Genomic DNA, 19,877 nt, shown 5'->3' on the forward strand with positions numbered 1-19,877 from the left:
TTCCGAGGGAGGAACAGCTCCCACATTTCATCCCACGCAGGAATGCGGGAGAGGAATCTCTGCCTGAGAGGGGACTGGACGTTGCCAGGGCTGGCTGATTGACGGCCGGGCCCGGCTCTGGTGCTTCACCCTCAGTTGTCAATTCGGGGTTGATGATTTGGGCCGGGTTTGGCCCAACTCAGCACCAAAAGCAGCACAAGACCCCTCTCAATCCATCCCCGATGGCCACAAATGGGCCCCTGTGCCTTGGCCACCTTCCAGGCAGAGCATCCTGCCACACCCCGCAGCTCAGGGGGACCCTAAAGCCCGGAAACTGGGAGGCTCCATCGGGCATGGGCAGGGGCTGCCCCTGGGGAGGGACAGTCCCCACTGCCAGCCCCGGCTGGGGGGCCCTGCTGGAGCAGCTCTGGAGGAGGAGCTGGGGGCTGCTGGGTGACCAGTGGAGCTGGCCGTGTGTGCTGGGGCCAGGAGGGATGCTGGGGACGTCGGGAAGAGCGGGCCCAGGAGGTCATGGTTTATTAAAATAGGGATATTAAGCTAATACCAATATCCAACTGAGACGGACAAAAACTCTCTCACAGTGCACATTAGAAAGTGTCCGTTCTATTCTGGCGCCGAGCAGCCACGTGGGATCCTTCCCTAATACACAGTGCTGAATCACAGACTAGCACAAAGTCTATTTATCCACAAAACCCAGGAATATCCGGAATACAAATGCATATTCATAACATTGATGCCTCCCATTCCCCACTTCATATGGAAATGAGCTTTAATGATATTGAGCACGTGTAGTACAGTCTCTAAATTGAGGGGGTGGTCGTTTTTAATTGGGGAGTGGTCGTGGGGATGAAGGAATATTGGTCTTCCTCGATTTGACCTTTTCCACCCTTTGGGTTTTGACAATACAAGTTCTCTTTTGTGACCTTCCAATTTCCTTTTGCGTGACTTTTGAACTGGTTCTCAGCAAGGGAGGAAATTGGTAATCGTCCTAGTTCCCTCGATGTGTTTGTCAGGGTTTCTGTTTCCCATGGTAAGCACAGCAAAGCAAACCGAAAATTGACAGGCAGTCAGTTCTCCAGCAATCCATTACCTGTGCCTCGAAAAGTCATTCCAGGCCCAGCTCTTTTAACGACCTATTTTAATTAATTCAAGCTGGGCCCAAATTCACTCTTATTTTAATTAATTTCAGCACAGCTAACCTATAACCAAAATCTTTCTGTCTGTTTTAAATCGATGTTTCAGTCAGGGAGGGATCCTGCCCCTCTGCCCTGCCCAGTGAGGCACACTGGGAGTGCCGTGTCCAGCTCTGCCCAGTGCCCTGTCCAGTCCTGGGCTCCTCAGGACAGGAAGGACATGGAGATCCTGGAGCAGGTCCAGCAGGGGCTGTGAGGATGATGAAGGGACTGGAGCATCTCTCTCATGAGGAAAGGCTGTGGGAGCTGGGGCCGGTCAGCCTCGAGAGGAGACACAGCTGAGAGGGGGCCTCACCCCTGAAGTAAAGAGACTCAGCCAAATTAAATTTAATAAAGAAATCGATTTTATTCCGCGGCTGAAAGATCGGTCACACAGAAAGCCACGATGGAGAAAAGCAGCCCCGAGCCCGGGGTCGGAGCTGGGTGAACACGCACAGATCTGATCTCTATCGCACCAGAGCTCCCAGGTTCACCAATGCTGCTTCGGCTGGTTCCTTCTTATACGGATCTTGGGCAGAGTCCGAATTAATTCTATTCTTCTCACAATTTAGCATCTTGATGATGTTCTCTTGTCCTGAAGTTGGGCTGCACAAAGCATTTCCCGGGCCTGATGAATTGTCCATCTTTGGTGATGAATTTGTCTGTCTCCGATTCCTGGAACCCTCAATGGAGTTCCCGGAATGTCCAATTCCTTATCGGCTGAGATGTAGATATCAGAAGATGGTGATCAAATCATCCTAGTGTTAATGTCCCGGTGATAAGATCCAACCCCACCTGGAGTGGAATCCTCACCTATTGATTACTTTTGTTTTGAAAGAACTTCCCTTTTCAATTCCTCCAGTGTTGTAACATTTTTCTCTCAGCCAGGCTGGTGGGGGGCTTTGAAACTCTGGCTCTGTATAGTTTCATTACAGTTCATTTTTATACATAACAGCACGAATTACAGACTTCATTTCTAACAATTCCCCCCCCTTTTACATGGAAACATTAATTCGTGCTACCCTTTTTCCCATTTTCATCACCACAAGTTTTAAAATTCCATAAAAATAGAAATACTACCGTCCCGGATTTACTACAAATATAAAAATAGAAACATTCAAACAAAAAGTCCCTTTATTCGTAGCCATTTAATTCTTCCTGTAACTCTAGCACTTCTTCCTTTATCTGTTCCTCAAACCTTATCAGGACCTTGGCAGCTTTATTATTTGCTTATTATATTTTCTGGGTTCATTCCCTTTTTGTTTCTTGAGAAACAGAAGGTTTTGTCATATTTCAAACATGCCCTGTCGTCACTTTCTTCAAGCAGATCTAATATAACAGACTCACTGCCCAGGGTCAGTTTACCTTGGTATTTTGAATTTTGCCCCACCCAGTAGGTTTTTCCACTCATAATACACATGCTTAACGTAGAGGTATCATAGCTCAGATTGTTAACCTGAAAGTAGGCCACAAAAATGGGCTTCATTTTTCCTCCTAGCCAAACAGTCTGATTACATTGGTTGCACGTTGGAATAGGTTTTTGTGTGACTTCCCTTTTATATCTATTAAGGTGGTGTCTACTTTTAATAGGAGGTGCCCTTGACTGCCCGTGCTTAGAGCTTGCAACTTGGGGGTAGCACAAAATTACCCCATTTGTTTTACATATTTGGAATCGAGTGCCGTTCATATGACAGGTCTTGCCTTTCTTTCTGATTTCACAGACCTCTGGGACTTGATCTGTACCCTGTTCCTCTAAGAGGCTTGGCAGACACAGCTTGCACCTCTCGGTGAGGTTTTCCCTGTCAGTGTAGGACCAGCTATCGGGCTCTAGGTTAGCTGTCTGGCGTATGGCTAGGCTCAGAACCATCAGATGCATCCCTCTGCCTGTGCCTACGCCCACTGGGTTGCCACCAGCGGCGAGGTAAACGATCTTCTCGGCAGCAGGAATATTGTCCTGGGATCCAGTGGCCAGATCGAGCTGCATACTGCCTTTTGTACACGCCCCACCTAGAGAGTTTAACTGTGTCAGTCCTGCAGGGTGCTTTATTTAACCTGTGACACTCGACAGTCAGAATCTGTGCTAAAGAGTCCAATTTTCCCCTTACTCCGTTTTTGTATAGGTGATACCACTCTAAAGAATCCAGTTCTATTATACCTAAATTTATACCAAGCTGTAAGACACGGCTAGCCAAGCCTTGTTCTTCTTCTAAACACTTTGTACACAAGCCTCTGGGTCTACAGCCCCTTTGGCAATGAGTAACCCGAACCTCGTGACAATATTCGCACTCAGAAGAGACAAACGGGTAACATGGACAAGCAATTACGACACAATTTATCTGGTCCCTCCCGGTCATTTGCTGGGCGGGCACAGTTTTATCTTTAAGTCCCCTGGGGCAGAAGTGATCCTCCACTCAGGTGTCTCTTCTTGAAGTTCTGTCTTCTTCACTCGAGAAGCGTGCGTCCAGCCTCTCTCTGCTGTCTGAATTGCTGCGTCAGTCCATGCCTTCTCAATCTCTGTAGGTTCCTGTTAATTTCTAATAGGTATGGTTGTATTTGTCCATCCTCTATCCCGGGATGTCCTACTGGCATCCCGTATAACATTTCGAAAGGTGCCAGCCCTGTCTCTGAATGCGGCATAGTTTGGATATTTAACAAGGCTAAGGGGAGACATTTTACCCGTGACATTTTTGTTTCCAGCATTAATTTAGATAATTGAGCTTTTAGTGTCTGATTCATTTTTCTCAACTTGACCCGAACTCTGGGGGTGTTAAGGAGTGTGATACTCCCATTGAATTCTCAGAGCTTCAGCCAATTGCTTAATAATTTTTGAGGTAAAATGTGTCCCCTGATCTGAGTCTATATAATCTGTCATGCCATATCGGGGTATACTTTCTTCTAATATTTTTTTTTTTTATAAGGTTTGGGTTGGGAAAGCCTCTACCCAATGTGTTAATTTATCTACTAAACTAACAGATTTTTTTTATACTTCCCCACTTTAGGCAACTCTGTAAAATTTATTTGAATTTTCTTAAAAGGCTGGTGGGCTGCAGGGCGACTTCCCAACACTGCTTGTTGAGATTTAGCCCGGTTTACTTTTGGCATGTCATGCATCCTTGTACCGCCTGCTTGGTTAACTCATAAATTCTTACATCCAAAAAAATTTTAGAATTGTTCTGCTGGAGCCCGTGCCCCCCAGTGAGTTTGCTGATGTAGTCTTTTTAGAATTTTCCTACTGTATTCCTTTGACAGTAGCTCCCTCCCATCAGGTAACTTCTACTTACCTTTTTTTTTTTTAACTTTTCCCCTTATTTTTAAATAGTCTTCAATCTCCTTTTTGGAAGGTTGTGGGGGGGGGGGGGGGGGGGTATTCTCTGGGTTCTCTTTGCTCGACCTCCGGGGTACTCACCTGTAATAATGCTGCGTTTTTCACCTCTTTATCAGCTCCTCGGGTCTGGAGCTGCATTCCTGTATGCACTATTGAAATCGCCTCTGGCTCCCTGACAGCTTCCAGGATCTGTTTTATTATTTCCCCATGGACTAATCCTCTCCCTCTGGTGTTAATTAACCCTCTTTCTTCCCAAATTTCCCCAAAAGTGTGTACCACACCAAATGCATACTTGGGAGTCTGTAAAAATAGTTCCCCCCCTTTTTTTTTTTTCGTTAGCCAATGTCCCAGGTATCCTACCTCGGGTTCAGTGAACTGGGGTTTTGATTTGGAGACTTTTAACCCCTTGTCTCCTAAGAAATTTGACAACTTTATAGTGGCTTCTCTCACATCCCTTTCTGCTGGTCCAGCCACCAGCAAGCCATTCAGGCACTGAGGCAGCCTGGCTCTCCGAACAAAACCGGCCGAGCACTTGCTCAAGAGCCCGACCAAACAAGCTCGGTGAGTCCACAAACCCCTGAGGCACGGAGGCTCACCCCAGGTCCCCGGATCCCCCCACCGAAAAGTGAAACGATCTCAGCTCTCCTCTGCCAGAAGACAAGTCCAAAAGGCACCTCTACCACGCCACACCAGGTATCTGAGCGGGGGTGCCACCCGGCAAAGTGCACGGATTAGGGGCCATGGGGAACAGCGCCCTAGCTATTACTTGCTTTAGTCCCTTTCTCCCTTCTATAGGAAGAGGATATTGTTTAACCCCTAATCAGATCTTCTGGCCTTTTAATCTCAATACGAATGGGTGTCATTTCTATTCTGCCTGCCTCTCCTTTGGTATACTCAACTTTCGGATTCACCTTGTCTTTATCTTCTATGGTTAGTTTGTATAAGCTCACTACAAACTGTGACTCCTGAACAATCAAGCTTACCTCCAAAGCCACAATCAAATCTCTCCCTAACAAATTGTAGTCTGCCTCTTCAATCAACAAAACATTCCCTAGGCATGTCCTGGTTTCAGATTTGAACTCTACATCTTTAATAACTGAGACCTCAAAGGATTCCTCTTTTGCTCCGACCACTGTCGGGGTATCTTTGCTTGTTGTACATCCGCTCGGCAGTCGCTGAATGGTGGTTAGTTCAGCTCCTACCAAAACCAGTAGTTCCTGCTTTAGGGATCCGACTTTTAATTTTATCAAGGGCTTCCTGGACCCTAAATTGAGAAGAATCTGACAGTACTAGACCTCCTGAAAGATTTTCTCATCTTTCATCCTTCTTCCATGCATCAACCCCTTTTTCTTCTTGTGTGCTAAATATTCCAGTGTGCATAGTCCCCCCATCAACTAAAGCCTACCCTGACATTCTTTTTCCTTGGACACATCTGGAAGAACCGTCTACAGATATTATTTCTCTTTCTGAAAGGGCTCGTTCCTCGAGATCTGCTCGAACTTTGGCGTTTCGCTTCTCCTTTCAGAGGAGCAGCAGAAGCGGTCGGTGCCAGGGGAACGGTGCAGGCGAGGGAGGGAGGGGGGGTAGGAGGTGGGAATCCTCTCGGAGGCCGATTCCTCCAGGAGTGGGGGGGGATAAGCGGGAAGTGCCGCTGGAACTGGCAAGGGGACAAGCTCCCCTGACGGATACCAGAGCCTAGTATCCAGCCTAAGGGACTATCTCTCGGGATTTCAGGTATCCCTTGTTCCTTCCCACCCCCTGATTTTTCTTGGGGTTTTCTCGGGATTTTACTCTTTTTCTGTCCCATCTTTAAGAAAAAAATAAATAAAAAAAAATTACTTCACTAGCATATCTTACCTGGATTTTGTGGAGAGTCCTCTAAATTCCTGAATTCGGTACCGTTTTGAATTTGTATTTAATTTGTTACCGGTCTAGTAGCCCTCACAGAGGACCGCCCTGAGGGTTTTCCTCCGGTAACTGCTCTCAGTGCTCTGACTTTTACCTGGACTAACTATGTCCGAGACTAGGGGGCTTACCAGTCCTTGAACTCGAAAAAGGACGTACCCTTCCCTCTAGTCATCTGCCATCGATCCCCCGAATTTCTCGATTTATTCGGGCTTGACGTGTGGAAAAGTGTAGGTTATGGGTGTGGGTTCGGCAATCACGGTGGGCGCCAGACTGTAGGTTAAGGGGGTTCTGGGGTCCAGTCGGGACGGCCGGACGTAGACGGTGACGGATGGAGACAAGAGATCTCTATAGGCAGGTCTTGGGACACAGCCGGTTTATTGTAAAGGGCGTGGGTATTGGGGCACTGCTCAGAGCTGGTAGACTCAGCTCTGAGCAGGCCCAAGAGAGCAAGAGAGTGAACAGGTGAGAGAGAGAGAGAGAGAGTAGGAGCAAGAGTAGAAGTGGAAGAGAGGAATGAATAGAAGAGAGAGTAGAAGTGAGAATGAGAATGAGAATGAGAATGTGAATGTGAATGTGAATGTGAATGTCTGAAGTCCTGGTTACAATACAATAAATCATCTTCTGCACTGAATATTCTAATTGTCACTAACCAATCTAATACAAGATACAAATCCTATAGCATTTACATACAGCCTATAAGAGTTCTTATATTACCATAGAGTGTTACATCTTAACTTCTAAAAACTACTCTTTGGACCCGTTCTGCTGAGCTAGTAGGGTCTGCTCTGACCCTTGGACCTGTTTGCAAGCAGAGGGTATTGTTCCATCAAGAGGGGATTACTTCAGTGGCCATACCATTGTTTTCTAGTTGTTCAGTAACTAAGACCTGGTATTTCAAAAGTGGCTTTCATTTCGATGTTGCCTGTAGTTTTCATATTCCCAAAATCTTTTGTCAGGCAATCATATTTCCAAGGCTTTCCTGTTTCATCTTCCCCAACAGAAAAGAATTAGGTTTTCACCCCGTGTCTTTCGCTTCCCCCGTGACCGACCTCTTCCCTCACAGGAGAGAGGAACTGCGATCGTGGGACCCGCACTTGCTTCGTGACAATATCACGTCTCACACACACGCTCGGTCGCCCCTCACTCAACCACGCAATACTTACGGTCCGTTTTCCTGCGTGGATTCTTCGTGCACGGAGATTTTTATGAGTGAATTACCCTGCTGCGGCCTCTGGGATCCCACCCTGGGTCCCCCCTGAGTTCCCTGAGACCTCGTTTTATTTCCTTTTCTCGGTCAGTTCCTGCCGATGTCGCCCTGCGGAGGTGACGGTCATGGTGGAATGGACACCGTGTTCCAGGTGGACACACGCCACAGTGTGGATGTCCAGGATTTCTCCTCCGATCCGAGCAAGAAGCAGGTGCTGATCCAACCCTTCGAGACCTTCAAGGTCACCTTTGTTGTCCGGGATGGGGACAAGGTGCACATCATCCTCAACTCCACTGGGACGCACAGCAACTACAACTGCAAGTGGCTGTGAGGTGATGCCACGGGGGCAACCTGGGGGACAGGGACACTCAGTGAAGGCTGGGGACAAGGACACACAGGGCTGGGGACACCCATGGCCAGGAGGGGACAGGGACACCCAGCGCGGGGGACAAGGAGACGGACAGCCTTTGCTGGGCACAGGGGATGGGGACACCCAGAGCCAGGTGAGTGGGACAGGGACATCCAGTGCTGGGGACGCCACTGGGGCTGGGGGGACAAGGGCACAGGGAACAGGGACCCCGTTATGGCCCCCTCTGACCCCTGACGCCCTCAGGGCCCCCCTGCCACCCCTGTCCCTCCCCCAGGCCCCCATGACCCTCCTCTTTTTCCACTCAGGTGGGAGCATCCCCAGGGACCCCCCCCCACCTTGGGGGGGCTTCTCTTGGCCACCGTGGCCATGGCAGTGACCACCAGAACCCTCTGAGCCACAAGGCCTCCAAGGTCACTGTGGTGTTGGTGGCCACTGTGGCCACCATGATCATGAAGGCCACCAGGACCCCCAGAGAAATGAGGCCACCACGGCTATCAAGGCCACTCTGGCCACCGTGGTCACTGTAACTACTGAGGCCACAGTGGCCACCGCAGCCACTATGGCCACTTTGGCTCCTATGACCACTGTGGCCACTCTGGGCATTGGGACCACTGAGGTCATCACCGTCACTGTGGTCACCATGGCCATTGTGGCCACCGTGGTCACTGTAACTACTGAGGCCACCGTGGCCAGTGTGGTCACCAAGGTCACCGTGGCCACCACAGCCGCTGTGGCCACTGTGGTCACTGTAACTACTGAGGTCACCGTGGCCAGTGTGGTCACCAAGGTCACCGTGGCCACCACAGCCGCTGTGGCCACTGTGGTCACTGTGACCGTCCATTCCCACCCGCCCAAGGGGACGGGAGCCGTGCTTTAGCCCAGTCCGGAGCTGCAGGAAGGAGCCAGGCCCTGAACACACCCGGCAGCGCCGCTGAACCTCGAGCCAGGGGAAGTGTTGGGCAACTTTGTCAAAGAGGAAGAGCTCAGGGCAGGGGTCACCACCCCACGGGTCAGCGCTGCCCAGTGCAGTTAAAAAAGGGTTAATGACCAGTTAGGGGCCAGTTCCAAAGTTCCTGATTTGAGGCAACGCAACAGAAGAGGCATTTGGGGGACAAAAACCAACCAACCAACCAAACAAAAAGAGAAAAAGGACGGAAAAAGAAAATAAAGGAAAGGGATAAAGGAAACAGAGAAAGAAGAAAAGGGGAAAATAGAGAAAAATACAGAGGAAAATAGAGAAAAATAGAGAAAACAGAGAGAAATTGAGAAAAAAGGAAAAAAGGGAAAATAGAGAAAAATAGGGGAAAAGGAAAAAAGGAAAAAGAAAAAAGAGTAAAGGCAAAAGAAATACAGAAAAAAGGAAAAAGAAAAAAGAGGGCAAAAAAATAAAAAAGGAAAAAAAAGGCAAAAGGAAAAAAAGGGAAAAGGGGGAAAAGGGGGGAAAAGGGGAAAGAGAAGAGGAAGAGAAAAAATAAAGAAAAAAGAAAGAACCTTACCCCCTCCTCCCCCGCCCCCAGCATTTCCCTGAGTGCCCTCGACTTCTTTGGAGATCGATTTATTCGCATTCATCCCCAAATTCTGTGAATTCCCACGTATTCAGGAATTTAAACCCGACCAAACTCTATTTCCGCACCCCAGTTCCTCCAACCCTGAAAGGAACGAGAGGAACTTGTCTTTACAAGCGGATTGCGTGAATCTGGTGGTGGATGGGGCCAGGGACGCGTCGATGGGGAAGTGATCGCAGAAACCAAACCATCAGTGCCAGAAAATCGTTCCTCATCGACATGGGCTCCTTCTGAGCTCCTGAACTTCGGGAAGAAGAACCAAGACTTAACAGGCTCATGGATATTAATTTCCCCGCCCAGGGTGGAGTTAAAGCTAATTTTAGTGGTCACGTATCTGTGTTGTAGAAAGGCGGGGTGGGTGGTAATGGGACACCAGTAGCGGGACTGGGAAGCCTGCACCTTCCAATGGGGAAAGGGACCCGGAGATGCGGCCGGGAAAATTCGGATAAAACGGAGCCGCGTCGTCCAGCAATTCGAGACACCCCACGGGAAATGCCCCATGGCCTCTCCCTTTGTGTGTGAATAAAATCACAGGGCTCCTCTGTGGGCACAAACCTCTGGCAAGGTGAATTTTTCTGCTCAAAAGTTCGATAGCGAAGATGTTGTTCCGCTTGGGTTGTTCTCCAGGCAAGAAAAATGAGTTCCCAAGGCTGTTTGTTGAAGCAGGAGCTCGTTAGCCAGCAGCAGTTCCTGGGAGCAGACCGTGTTCCCGGTAACCTCGAGAGGAGCTCGGCGCAGGCGCCGCTCGTTGGGGTCTGACGGCGTTTCTGAGACCACAGAGCAGCGCGAGGCTCGGGGAGAGAGGCACCGCCACCCATTTGTTTATGGAAATACCTGATGTTTCGCTCAGGAAACTCTTTTTTCCTTCAAATCAGGGGATTTTCCCTCTTTAGCCCGCACATCTCCTGGAACTCACCGCGGAGTTGTGCTTCGGGAATTGTCCACCGGAGGGCAGCAGCGAGCGCGGGGAAACAGCGGCACTGCGCATGCGCCGCCCCGCGGCTGCAGTTCCGGCTGCCAACACCAGGCGGCAGCACGAGCTGACGGCGCTGCCGAGCGCCCGCCCCGCCCCAGCCCGGCCCGGGGGCTCTGGGATGGTTCGGGACGGGGCGGCCTCAAAGCCCGTCCAGTGCCACCCGTGCCATGGGCGGGGACACCTTCCCCTGGGCCGGGCTGCTCCAGGCCCCGTCCAGCCTGGGCCCGGGGGCTCTGGGATGGTTCGGGACGGGGCGGCCTCAAAGCCCGTCCGGTGCCACCCCTGCCATGGGCGGGGACACCTTCCCCTGGGCCGGGCTGCTCCAGGCCCCGTCCAGCCTGACCTTGAAGCCTTCCAGGAACTGGGCAGCCACAGCTGCTCTGGGCACCCTGTGCCAGGGCCTCCCCACCCTCACAGGGAAGGATTTCCTCTCCATGTCCCGTCTATCCCTGCCCTCTGGCAGTGGGAAGCCATTCTCCCTTGCCCTGTCCCTCCATGCCCTTGTCCAAAGTCCCTCCCCGGCTCTCCTGGAGCCCCTTTAGGCACTGGAAGGGGCTTTGATGTCTCCGTGGGTCCATCTCCAGGCTGAACACCCCCAGCTGTCTCCACAGCGGAGGGGCTTCACCCCTCGGAGAATCTCCGTGGCCTCCTCTGGACTCGCTCCAGCAGCTCCACATTTTCTTTGTGCTGGGACCCAGAGATGGCAGAGTGCTCCAAGTGGGAATGTCTTATGGTGGGAATGGCTCAGTCCCTGCCCCACTCCCATCCCTGAACCAGCACCTGGCATGGAGAACCTGGGGGGCTCCAGCAGCTCCGGCCTTGGTCTCTGGCAGCATCACAGGCCCAGCAGCTGCTCCTGTCCCTGTCTGCACGCCCAGTGCCTCCCCTGGCACTGCGGACACAGGGCCAGCCCAGGGCAGGGGACAGCCCCGGGAGTGTGGGACACAGGGCCAGCCAGGGCAGGGGACAGCCCCGGGGGTGTGGGACACAGGGCCAGCCAGGGCAGGGGACAGCCCCGGGGGTGTGGGACACAGGGCCAGCCAGGGCAGGGGACAGCCCCGGGGGTGTGGGACACAGGGCCAGCCCAGGGCAGGGGACAGCCCCGGGAGTGTGGGACACAGGGCCAGCCAGGGCAGGGGACAGCCCCGGGAGTGTGGGACACAGGGCCAGCCCAGGGCAGGGGACAGCCCCGGGAGTGTGGGACACAGGGCCAGCCAGGGCAGGGGACAGCCCCGGGAGTGTGGGACACAGGGCCAGCCCAGGGCAGGGGACAGCCCCGGGGGTGTGGGACACAGGGCCAGCCCCGGGGATCACTTCGTGTGACACACACGTGGCCTCAGAGGTGGGACGGGGACAGCAGCAACACGACAGGTGCTGGGGAGGGATTTACAGAAATAAACAAACGAGGCAGCAGGGTGGAATCCTGAGGGCAGGAGAAAGGAGAAGCTGCCAGGGCAGTTCTGTTCCGCAGAAGCGGCCGTCGGAGGCGGCCCAGAGCCAGCAGCTGCTCTGCAAATCAGGAACAGAGGGCACAGAGAGGGACCTGGGGAGCCCCGGGAGAGGAAAGGCTGGAGGTGAAGCCCTGCAGACAGACAGGTGGGAGATGGAGCTCGGGTGCTGCACGCCCACACCGCTCTGTGATCTCAGAAATGCTGTCAGACCTCAACAAGGAGCTCCTCTCGAGGTTACCGGGAACACGGTCTGCTCCCAGGAACTGCTGCTGGCTAACGAGCTCCTGCTTCAACAAACAGCCTTGGGAACTCATTTTTCTTGCCTGGAGAACAACCCAAGCGGAACAACATTTTCGTTATCGAACTTTCAAAGAAAGTCCCTGACCCAAATTGCAGCTGGGATGGAAAATGACGGTGGCCAAAGTCCACTCTCTTGTGACCTGTGGACGCCGTCCTGAGACCTTTGGAGCTGTCCCGCGCCTCGGCGGGCTGTGCCCAGCATCCCCCCGGCAGCGGGGCCCCACGTCCGCTGTGCTCGGAGAAGCAGCGCCGGAGCCTGGGCTGCTGCCCCGCTGCTCGGGGCTCGGCCCTTCGGCCCTCGGGGAGAGCAGAGGCAGCGACCCTTCCCTGAGCTCTGCGGGATTTCTCAGTGCAAACCTGCCCGTGCGCCTGCACAGCCGCGGTGCCTCCCCTGCGCCCGCACCGCCGGCCCCTGCCCGCTGCAAACTCTTCAGGGCTCTGGGTGGGAGCGCGAATGCGCTGCAGCGAACGCAGCGGGAATGTTCCTCTGGGATCTTTAAATTCTTTAGAGTTGTGGGTAAGTCAGGCTGGGGTGATTTTAGGTTTACACTGACCAATATTAGATTTTTTTCTCTGTGTGCTTTATCCATTGAGTAGCAGAGTGAGCTTTGCCAAAGAACTCTGTCGTGCTTTTGCTTTTATTTTAAACCACTTTTGTTTGATGCCTTTGCTGGTGCCACCTTAAAACCCTTAAAAGCCACTCAAAACTCTCTAACACAGGAGCCCTGGGAGCAGCCAAGAAGAGCAGGGAATGTCTCTCGAGGGAGAAAATGGAGATGGAAATATTGGCCAGGGCTGGCAGCTGCCAAGGATGGACTGGGCATCAAGGAATCGTGGAATTGTTGGGTTGGATGGAAAAACCTCTGAGCCCACCGGGTCCAGCACTGCCCATGGCAGTGCCAAGGCCACCCCAGACCGTGTCCCCAAGCGCCACATACACACAGCTGTTAAATCCCCTCAAGGATGGGGACTCCAGCCCTGCCCTGGGCAGCTGTGCCAGCGCTGGACAGCCCTTTCCAGGAAGGAATTTTTCCAATATCCAACCTGACCCTCCCCTAAATCTCCCCCGAGGCTGTTTCCTCTTCCCCTGTCACTTGTTCTCTGGGAGCAGGACCCGACCTCACCTGGCTGCCTCCTCTGGTCCTGCTGGGGTCCCCCCTGAGCCTTCTTGTCCCCAGGCTGTCCTCAGCTCCCTCAGCCCCCATTGTCGCCTGACCCCCAGCTGGAACGCGGTGGGGACACTGGGAGATGAGCACAGCAGGACACTGCGATGGAGCTGGAGCCGTGGGAGATGAACAAGACAATTTATTAACAGCAGGACCAGGACGGGGCCTTGGCCACGCGGGGAGGGGACAGGGGGGTCTGGAGGTGCCACGGGGGTCAGGGGGTGGGGACAGGCAGGTGGCTGGAGATGTCCGGGAATGGGCAGGGCTGGTGGCTTGGGGGGGTCTGGGGGTGCCTCCATGTGAGGACAGTGGCTCAGAGCAGGAGGGTCTGAGGGTGCCACAGGCTCAGGGGGTCTGGGGACTGACAGGGACAGTGGTCCGAGGGGTTCTGGCGGTACGTCCGTGTGGGAACGGTGGCTCGGGGGGTGTCTGGGGGTGGGGACGGGCAGGGACAGTGGCTCGGGGGGTCTGGAGTGCTGCCGGCACTGCCCCCGCCTGCGCGGCCAGAGGGGTGACGGGGGTGATGGGGAGGGGTGGGGACGGGACAGGACGGAGGGGGTTCCAAAGTGCTTCCAGTCCGCGTTCAACGCAAGGGGAGGGGAGGAAACCGTATTCACAGCAGGGAGGGGCAGGGGGCTGGGGGGGGCCGTGGCAGCCCCGTCCCAGCGAGCCCCCGCGGGGCAGGAACCGGGGCCACGGGGAACCGCCGAGGAACGCGATGAGAACGGCAACAAAACCGGCTACGGGGAGGGGATCCTGACCGGGGGGCCGCGGGGAGCGGCGGGGGGGGGCTACTCCTTGGCCCTGCCGATGATGGCGAGGATGTAGAGGAAGATGTTGATGATGTCGGTGTAGAGGTTGAGCGCGGCGAAGATGTACTCCTCGGGGCTCAGCGCCAGCTGCTTGTTCCCCAGGATCAGCTGCGTGTCCACTGCCAGGAACTGCGGGACAGCGCCATGTGGGGGGGCCCAAGGCAGCAGCAGCTCCCACAGCCCCCCCCCAACCCCAAACCAGCCAGGAACCCCGAGCACACCCTGTACCCCCCAGCCCAGCCCACATCCTGCTGTCCCCACCGAGCTGGAGCAGCCGGCGGTGCCGGCACTGCGCCCCCCCAGCAGGAATCGGGGATCCCGGCCCCCCTGACTCACGCAGGTGAAGAGCAGGGCCCCCAGCGAGGCGTAGACGATGTCCACGATGCGGTTCCGGATGAAGATGCACAGGATGGAGAAGAGGATGAGCACGACGAGGCAGATGATGAGGACACCCCGGCACGAGGTGAAGTCGTACTTGGTCTGTGGAGAGGGGGATTGGGGGGGATCAGACCCAGCAGGGACCGCAGGGGGAGGGGTCATCCCTCCGTTCAGAGGCCCACAGACCCAGCAGGGAGCTGGGGTGGGGAAGGGAACAGGTCCTACACTGGTTGGGAGCCCCCCAGGCCAGCAGGGAGCTGGGGGAGGGTTGTACACCCCATCTGGGGTCCCCAGGCCCAGCAGGGAGCTGAGGGGAGATCACACACCCCATTCCCAGGTCACACACTCCCAGGAACCCGGCAGGGAGTCAGTGGGGGGTCGCACCCCCGGTCTGCAGCAGCCCTGCCCGGAGCGGGGGCAGCCCTGGCGCTGACCTGCAGGGAGAAGATGACGACGGTGAAGCAGACGACGACGGTGATGCCGACGGCCATGATGACAGCCTCGGTGTCATAGAAGCTGGCGATCATCCCCACCATGTAGGACAGGCTGACAGTCAGGATGGACTGGGAAGGCAAGGGGGGAACCCATCAGGCCTGGCACCCCGAAACATGCCATGTGCCCTTAGCTCAGCACCCCCAAACCTGCCCCGAGACTGGCACCCCACCCAGCTCAGCACCCCCAAACCTGCCCCCAGACTGGCACCCCACCCAGCTCAGCACCCCCAAACCTGCCCCGACACCCCCCTGGTGCAGCACTCCCAGTCTTCCCCCTCAGCCTGGCACCTCCAAACCCGCTGTGTGCTCCCCGGCTCAGCACCCCAAACCCACCACACCGTGTGCCCCCAGCATGGCACCCCCAAACCTTCCCTGTGCCCCCAGCCCAGCACCCTTACACCCCCCCACACAGTGTCCCTGGCCCAGCATCCCCAAACTCATCCTGGCCACCCGAAAACCCGCTGCTGTGCCCCCCAGCCCACCAGGGACACGAGGTTCCAGGGGTGCTTGCGGCGGAAGTCGCCGCAGCAGCTGAGGACGATGAGGGAGATGAAGAACACGGCGTAGGACACGTAGTACGTCCACACATTGCGCTGCACGAAGCCCCGCACGCCTTTGACGAAGGTGAAGACGGTCACGAAGGCGAAGGTGACGGTCAGCTGCAGCGTGAGCACCAGGAACACCTGCGGACAGGGGGGCGGGTCACAGGGGGCCCCCCCGACGCCCCGCGCCCCGCCCGGAGCCCCCCGCGTCCCACCTTGCGGATGAAGGCCTGCCGGATGCTCTTGTCGTCCCAGTGCGCCGACGGGAAGTCCTGGTTGTCATAGTAGGAGGGGGGCCCATCCTCGTGGTAGGTGCTGTGCAGGGGGGCTGTGGGGAGGGGGGGACACTGCTCAGGGAGGCTGGGGGTCCAGGGGGGTCCCAGGAGCCATGGGGAGTGGAGCTCTGTGCCCCCCAAAGCCAGGTGTCACAGCTGACACAGCTCTGGGCAGTGTCCCTCTCCTCCCAGGGTCATGGCCAGCGCCATCCCAGGTGGGCAGAGTCCCCCAGTTGCCCCCCAGGATGTGTGGGGCACGAGCCAGGACCCACAGGGGGGTCCCTGCTGCCCCACTTGGGCCCCCTGAGCTGTGTGAGCTGCCCCCATCGTCTGCACAGCCGGGCTGAAACAGGGACAGCGCTGCCAAAACGGGGCCCTCCCTCCAAGGCAGCCCCCCCGGCTGCCCTCAGTGCCCAATGCCAGGGGCTGCCCCGCACACCCGAAGCCCCCAGACTCACAGCAGCCGGGGGGGGGTCACACACCCCCTGGGAGCCCCCAGCTGGGAGCCAGAGGAGTCACACACCCCATTTGGAACCCCCCCCAGCCTGGAGTGCACCCCCCAACCCCCCTGTCCCCACTACTTACAGTCCTGGTCACCAGGGACCATGGGCTGGGGCTGGGCATAGGGCGGCTGCGCGTAGGGGCCCTGTGGGTAGGGCCCGGGCGGGGGGTACGGCCCGGGGGGGTACGGCCCGGCAGGGGGGTACGGCCCCGGTGGCGGGTACGGCCCCGGCCCCTGCGTGAAGCCCGGCTGCGGGTAGGGCGCGGGGGCGAACTGCGGCTGGGGGTACGGGGCCACGGGGTAGGGGGGCTGAGGGTAGGCTGGGGGGGCCGCCGGCTGCTGCTGCCCCGCGAAGCCATCGCTCGTCACCAGGAAACTCTTCTCGTGGGACATGGTGTCCCGCAGGCTGCGGCCGCCTTGGTGCTGTGGGGGGGGGGGGGGACAGGGGGTTAGAGCTGGTGGCATCATCCCCCGGGGCTGTCACCCACCTCCTCATCACCCCCACAGCCATCGTCCCCCTCAGTCATCACCCACTACAGCCACCAGCCCCTCATGGCTGCGTCTCCAACCCCCCCAGCCATCACCCCATCCTCAGCAGCCCCACACAGCCCTCACCCTCCCACAGCACCGCCGCGGCCATCACCCCTCCGTGGCTGTCACCCCTCCACGGCCATCAGCTCCCACCCCCTCAACCCCGCCCTCGGGCAGCCCTGGGGGTCCCCGCCACCGAGGGGTCCCGTCCCGCTGCCCCCGCCACCGGGGGGTCCCGTCCTGCTGCCCCCGCCACCGGGGGGTCCCGTCCCGCTCCCCCCGCCACCGGGGGGTCCCGTCCCGCTGCCCCCGCCCCCAGGCCCGCACAAGATGGCGGCGGCGAGGCCGTTGCCATGGCAACACCCCCCAGGGCAGGGGGCGACGTGCGGGGCCTGGTGCGGGTTGGGGGGCTCGGCCATGGCGGGGGGCGGTGTGCGGGCTTGGGGGATCGCTGTGCGGGACCGGTTCTTGCCGTGATTACCGGCAGCGGTGCGGGGGAGCTCCGGCGGTGCCTCACTGCCCCGTCGGGCCGTCACCGGGAACAGCGGGGTCCTGCCAGGCCCGGCCCCGGTCCCCGGCCCCGGTCCCCGGCCCCGGCCCCGGCCCCACCTCATCGAGCCGAGCGGGCTCCGCCGCAGCCCCGGGGCCGCCCCCGCTCCCAGGGCCCGGTTACAAAACCGGGCGGTGCGAAAGCGGCGGCTGCGCCCTAAGCGAGGATCGCGCACCCGGCACCGGTGCCCGTACGGTACCACTGAGGCGGCGGTACCGGTGCGGTGTCGCTGCCTGTGCCGAAGCGGTGCCGGTACGGTGCCGCGGCCTGGCAGGTACCGGTGCCGAAGCGGTGCCGGTGCGGTGCCGCGGCCTGGCAGGTACCGGTGCCGAAGCGGTGCCGGTGCGGTGCCGCGGCCTGGCAGGTACCGGTGCCGAAGCGCTGCCGGTGCGGTGCCGCGGCCTGGCAGGCGCCGGTGGCGGTGCCCGCGCGGTACCGTTGCGGTGCCGCCGCTGTTCCGATGCCGCAGCGGCCCCGGCCCGGCCAACGGGCAGCGCCGGCCGGTGGCGCAACCGCAGCCGCCGCGTGACGGCCCCGCGCCCCGGGCGGGCGGCGGGACGGGGGGGGGCTCGGCCCTGCGGCACCGCGGGGGCGGCACCGACACCGGGCGGGGGGCGCATTTAGGGGGGCAGAGAGAGCCTGGGCGGTTTCCCCGGGGGTACGGAGGGCACGGCGTGTGTGCGGCATGGGAGACACCCTGAACGGGGTCAGGGGGCATGCGGTGCACCCCACACGGGGGGTACGGAGGGCACCCCGAACGGGGGGGCATGGGGTGCGGGCACTATGGGGGCACGAGGTTTGGGGGGCTCAGGGGGGTCCGCAGCACGTGTTGGGGGGGCGCAGGGCGCTCGCAGCACGGGGTGCGGGGGGGTGCAGGGGGTGTCTGCATCACGGACTGCGGGGATGCGGGGGGGCACGGTGTGCAGGAGGACTCGCATCACGGGGTGCGGGGGTGCCCGCAGCACGGCGTGCGGGGGGCGCAGGGATGCCCACAGCCCGGCGGGCGGCGTTGCGGGGCTGCAGGTGCTCCCGCATCACGGGTTGCGGGGGTGCCGCCGCCCGCCCCCCCACCGGTTCTCTCGGAGCCCCGTAAGCCGCTTTGCCCTGACGCTCGGTAAAGCCCCACCGCGGCCTATTTACGGCAGCAGCGAGCCTAATCCCCGAGCGCTGCCGCGGGGGGGAACTGCCGGGGGCCTCCCGCTGTGCCCGTGGCCGCGGGGTCCCGCTCGGCCCCGCTGCCCCCGCCCCGCTACCCCCCCATCAGCCCCTCCTCGCACCGAACCCGGGCGCTGCGGAATGCGGCAGCCGGAAGCGGCGGAGGGAACCTCGCTCGGGGGAAGCCCCGGGTCCCCAGCGCCTCCCGCTCGCCGCCCGACCCGAGCCCCCGCCGGAGCCCCCCGAGCCCCCCGAGCCCCCCGAGCCCCCGCTCACCGGCCGGGCCGAGCTCCGCGGGTCCGCTCGCTGCGCGCCGGGGGCGGGGCCTGGAGGGGGCGGGGCCTCGGCTGTGCCCGGCCCGCTGAGCCGGAGGGGCGGGGCCTCCCTTGGGGGCGGGGCGTGTGGTGATGAGAGCGCCCCCTGGTGGCGGCAGCGCTTACCGGGCGCGGGCAGCCCCGGCCCCGCCCCCGCCGTGTCACGCGTGAGGCCGGTCACGTGTCCCCGGTAACGCGAGAGGGACGGTCACGTGACCCCGTCACCCGTGGGGCCGGTCCCGTGTCCCTGTGGCATTCCCGTGTCCCCCCGTCACCCGTGGGGCTGGTCCCGTGTCATTCCCGTGTCCCCCCGTCACCCGTGGGGCCGGTCCCGTGTCCCTGTGGCATTCCCGTGTCCCCCTGTCACCCGTGGGGCCGGTCCCGTGTCCCTGTGTCATTCTCCTGTCCCCCTGTCACCCGTGGGGCTTTTTCCGTGGCCCTCCTCACATGTGGGGTCAGCTCCTGTCACGTCTGGGGTCAGTTCCGTGTCCCCTGGTCACTCGTGGTGCCGCTCACGCACGAGGGATAGTTGCTTGTCCCCCTGTCACCCGTGGGGCCGGTCCCGTGTCATTCCCGTGTCCCCCGTCACCCGTGGGGCCGGTCCCATGTCCCTGTGTCCCTCTCGTGTCCCCCCGTCACCCGTGGAGCTTTTTCCCGTGTCCCTGTGTCATTCCCGTGTCCCCCCGTCACCCGTGGGGCTTTTCCCCGTGTCCCTGTGTCATTCCCGTGTCCCCCTGTCACCCGTGGGGCTTTTTCCATGTCCCCTCGTCACGTCCGGGGTCATTTCCGTGTCCCCCGGTCACTCGTGGGGCCGATCATTCCCGTGTCCCCCTGTCACCCGTGGGGCTTTTTCCGTGGCCCTCGTCACATCTGGGGTCAGTTCC

The 19,877-nt window shown here is 58.6% G+C and overlaps 1 protein-coding gene across 1 annotated transcript; it reads right to left on the bottom strand.

The window, feature by feature from the left end:
* Positions 1-13,562: 13,562 nt before the first annotated feature.
* Positions 13,563-19,036, bottom strand: GRINA (glutamate ionotropic receptor NMDA type subunit associated protein 1). Its single transcript, XM_048286321.1, has 7 exons — positions 18,956-19,036; positions 16,527-16,866; positions 15,882-15,994; positions 15,607-15,807; positions 15,065-15,193; positions 14,589-14,732; positions 13,563-14,381 (listed from the first exon to the last, which is right to left on the bottom strand). The coding sequence occupies exons 2-7, from the start codon at positions 16,834-16,836 to the stop codon at positions 14,232-14,234; spliced, it is 1,047 nt and encodes a 348-aa protein (XP_048142278.1). The 5' UTR covers positions 16,837-16,866; positions 18,956-19,036; the 3' UTR covers positions 13,563-14,231.
* Between the last annotated feature and the right edge of the window lie 841 nt (positions 19,037-19,877).

Source organism: Corvus hawaiiensis, chromosome 26 (genome assembly GCF_020740725.1).
Source record: "Corvus hawaiiensis isolate bCorHaw1 chromosome 26, bCorHaw1.pri.cur, whole genome shotgun sequence".
Taxonomy (NCBI): Eukaryota; Metazoa; Chordata; class Aves; order Passeriformes; family Corvidae; genus Corvus; species Corvus hawaiiensis.

Coding starts and splice junctions, on each gene's coding strand:
- GRINA (XM_048286321.1), bottom strand. CDS start 16,836: ATGTCCCACGAGAAGAGTTTCCTGGTGACGAGCGATGGCTTCGCGGGG. Junction 15,995..16,526: donor GGTCCCTGGTGACCAGGACT/GTAAGTAGTGGG, acceptor CCCTCCCCACAG/CCCCCCTGCACAGCACCTAC. Junction 15,194..15,606: donor CCTGGAACCTCGTGTCCCTG/GTGGGCTGGGGG, acceptor TTGCCTTCCCAG/TCCATCCTGACTGTCAGCCT.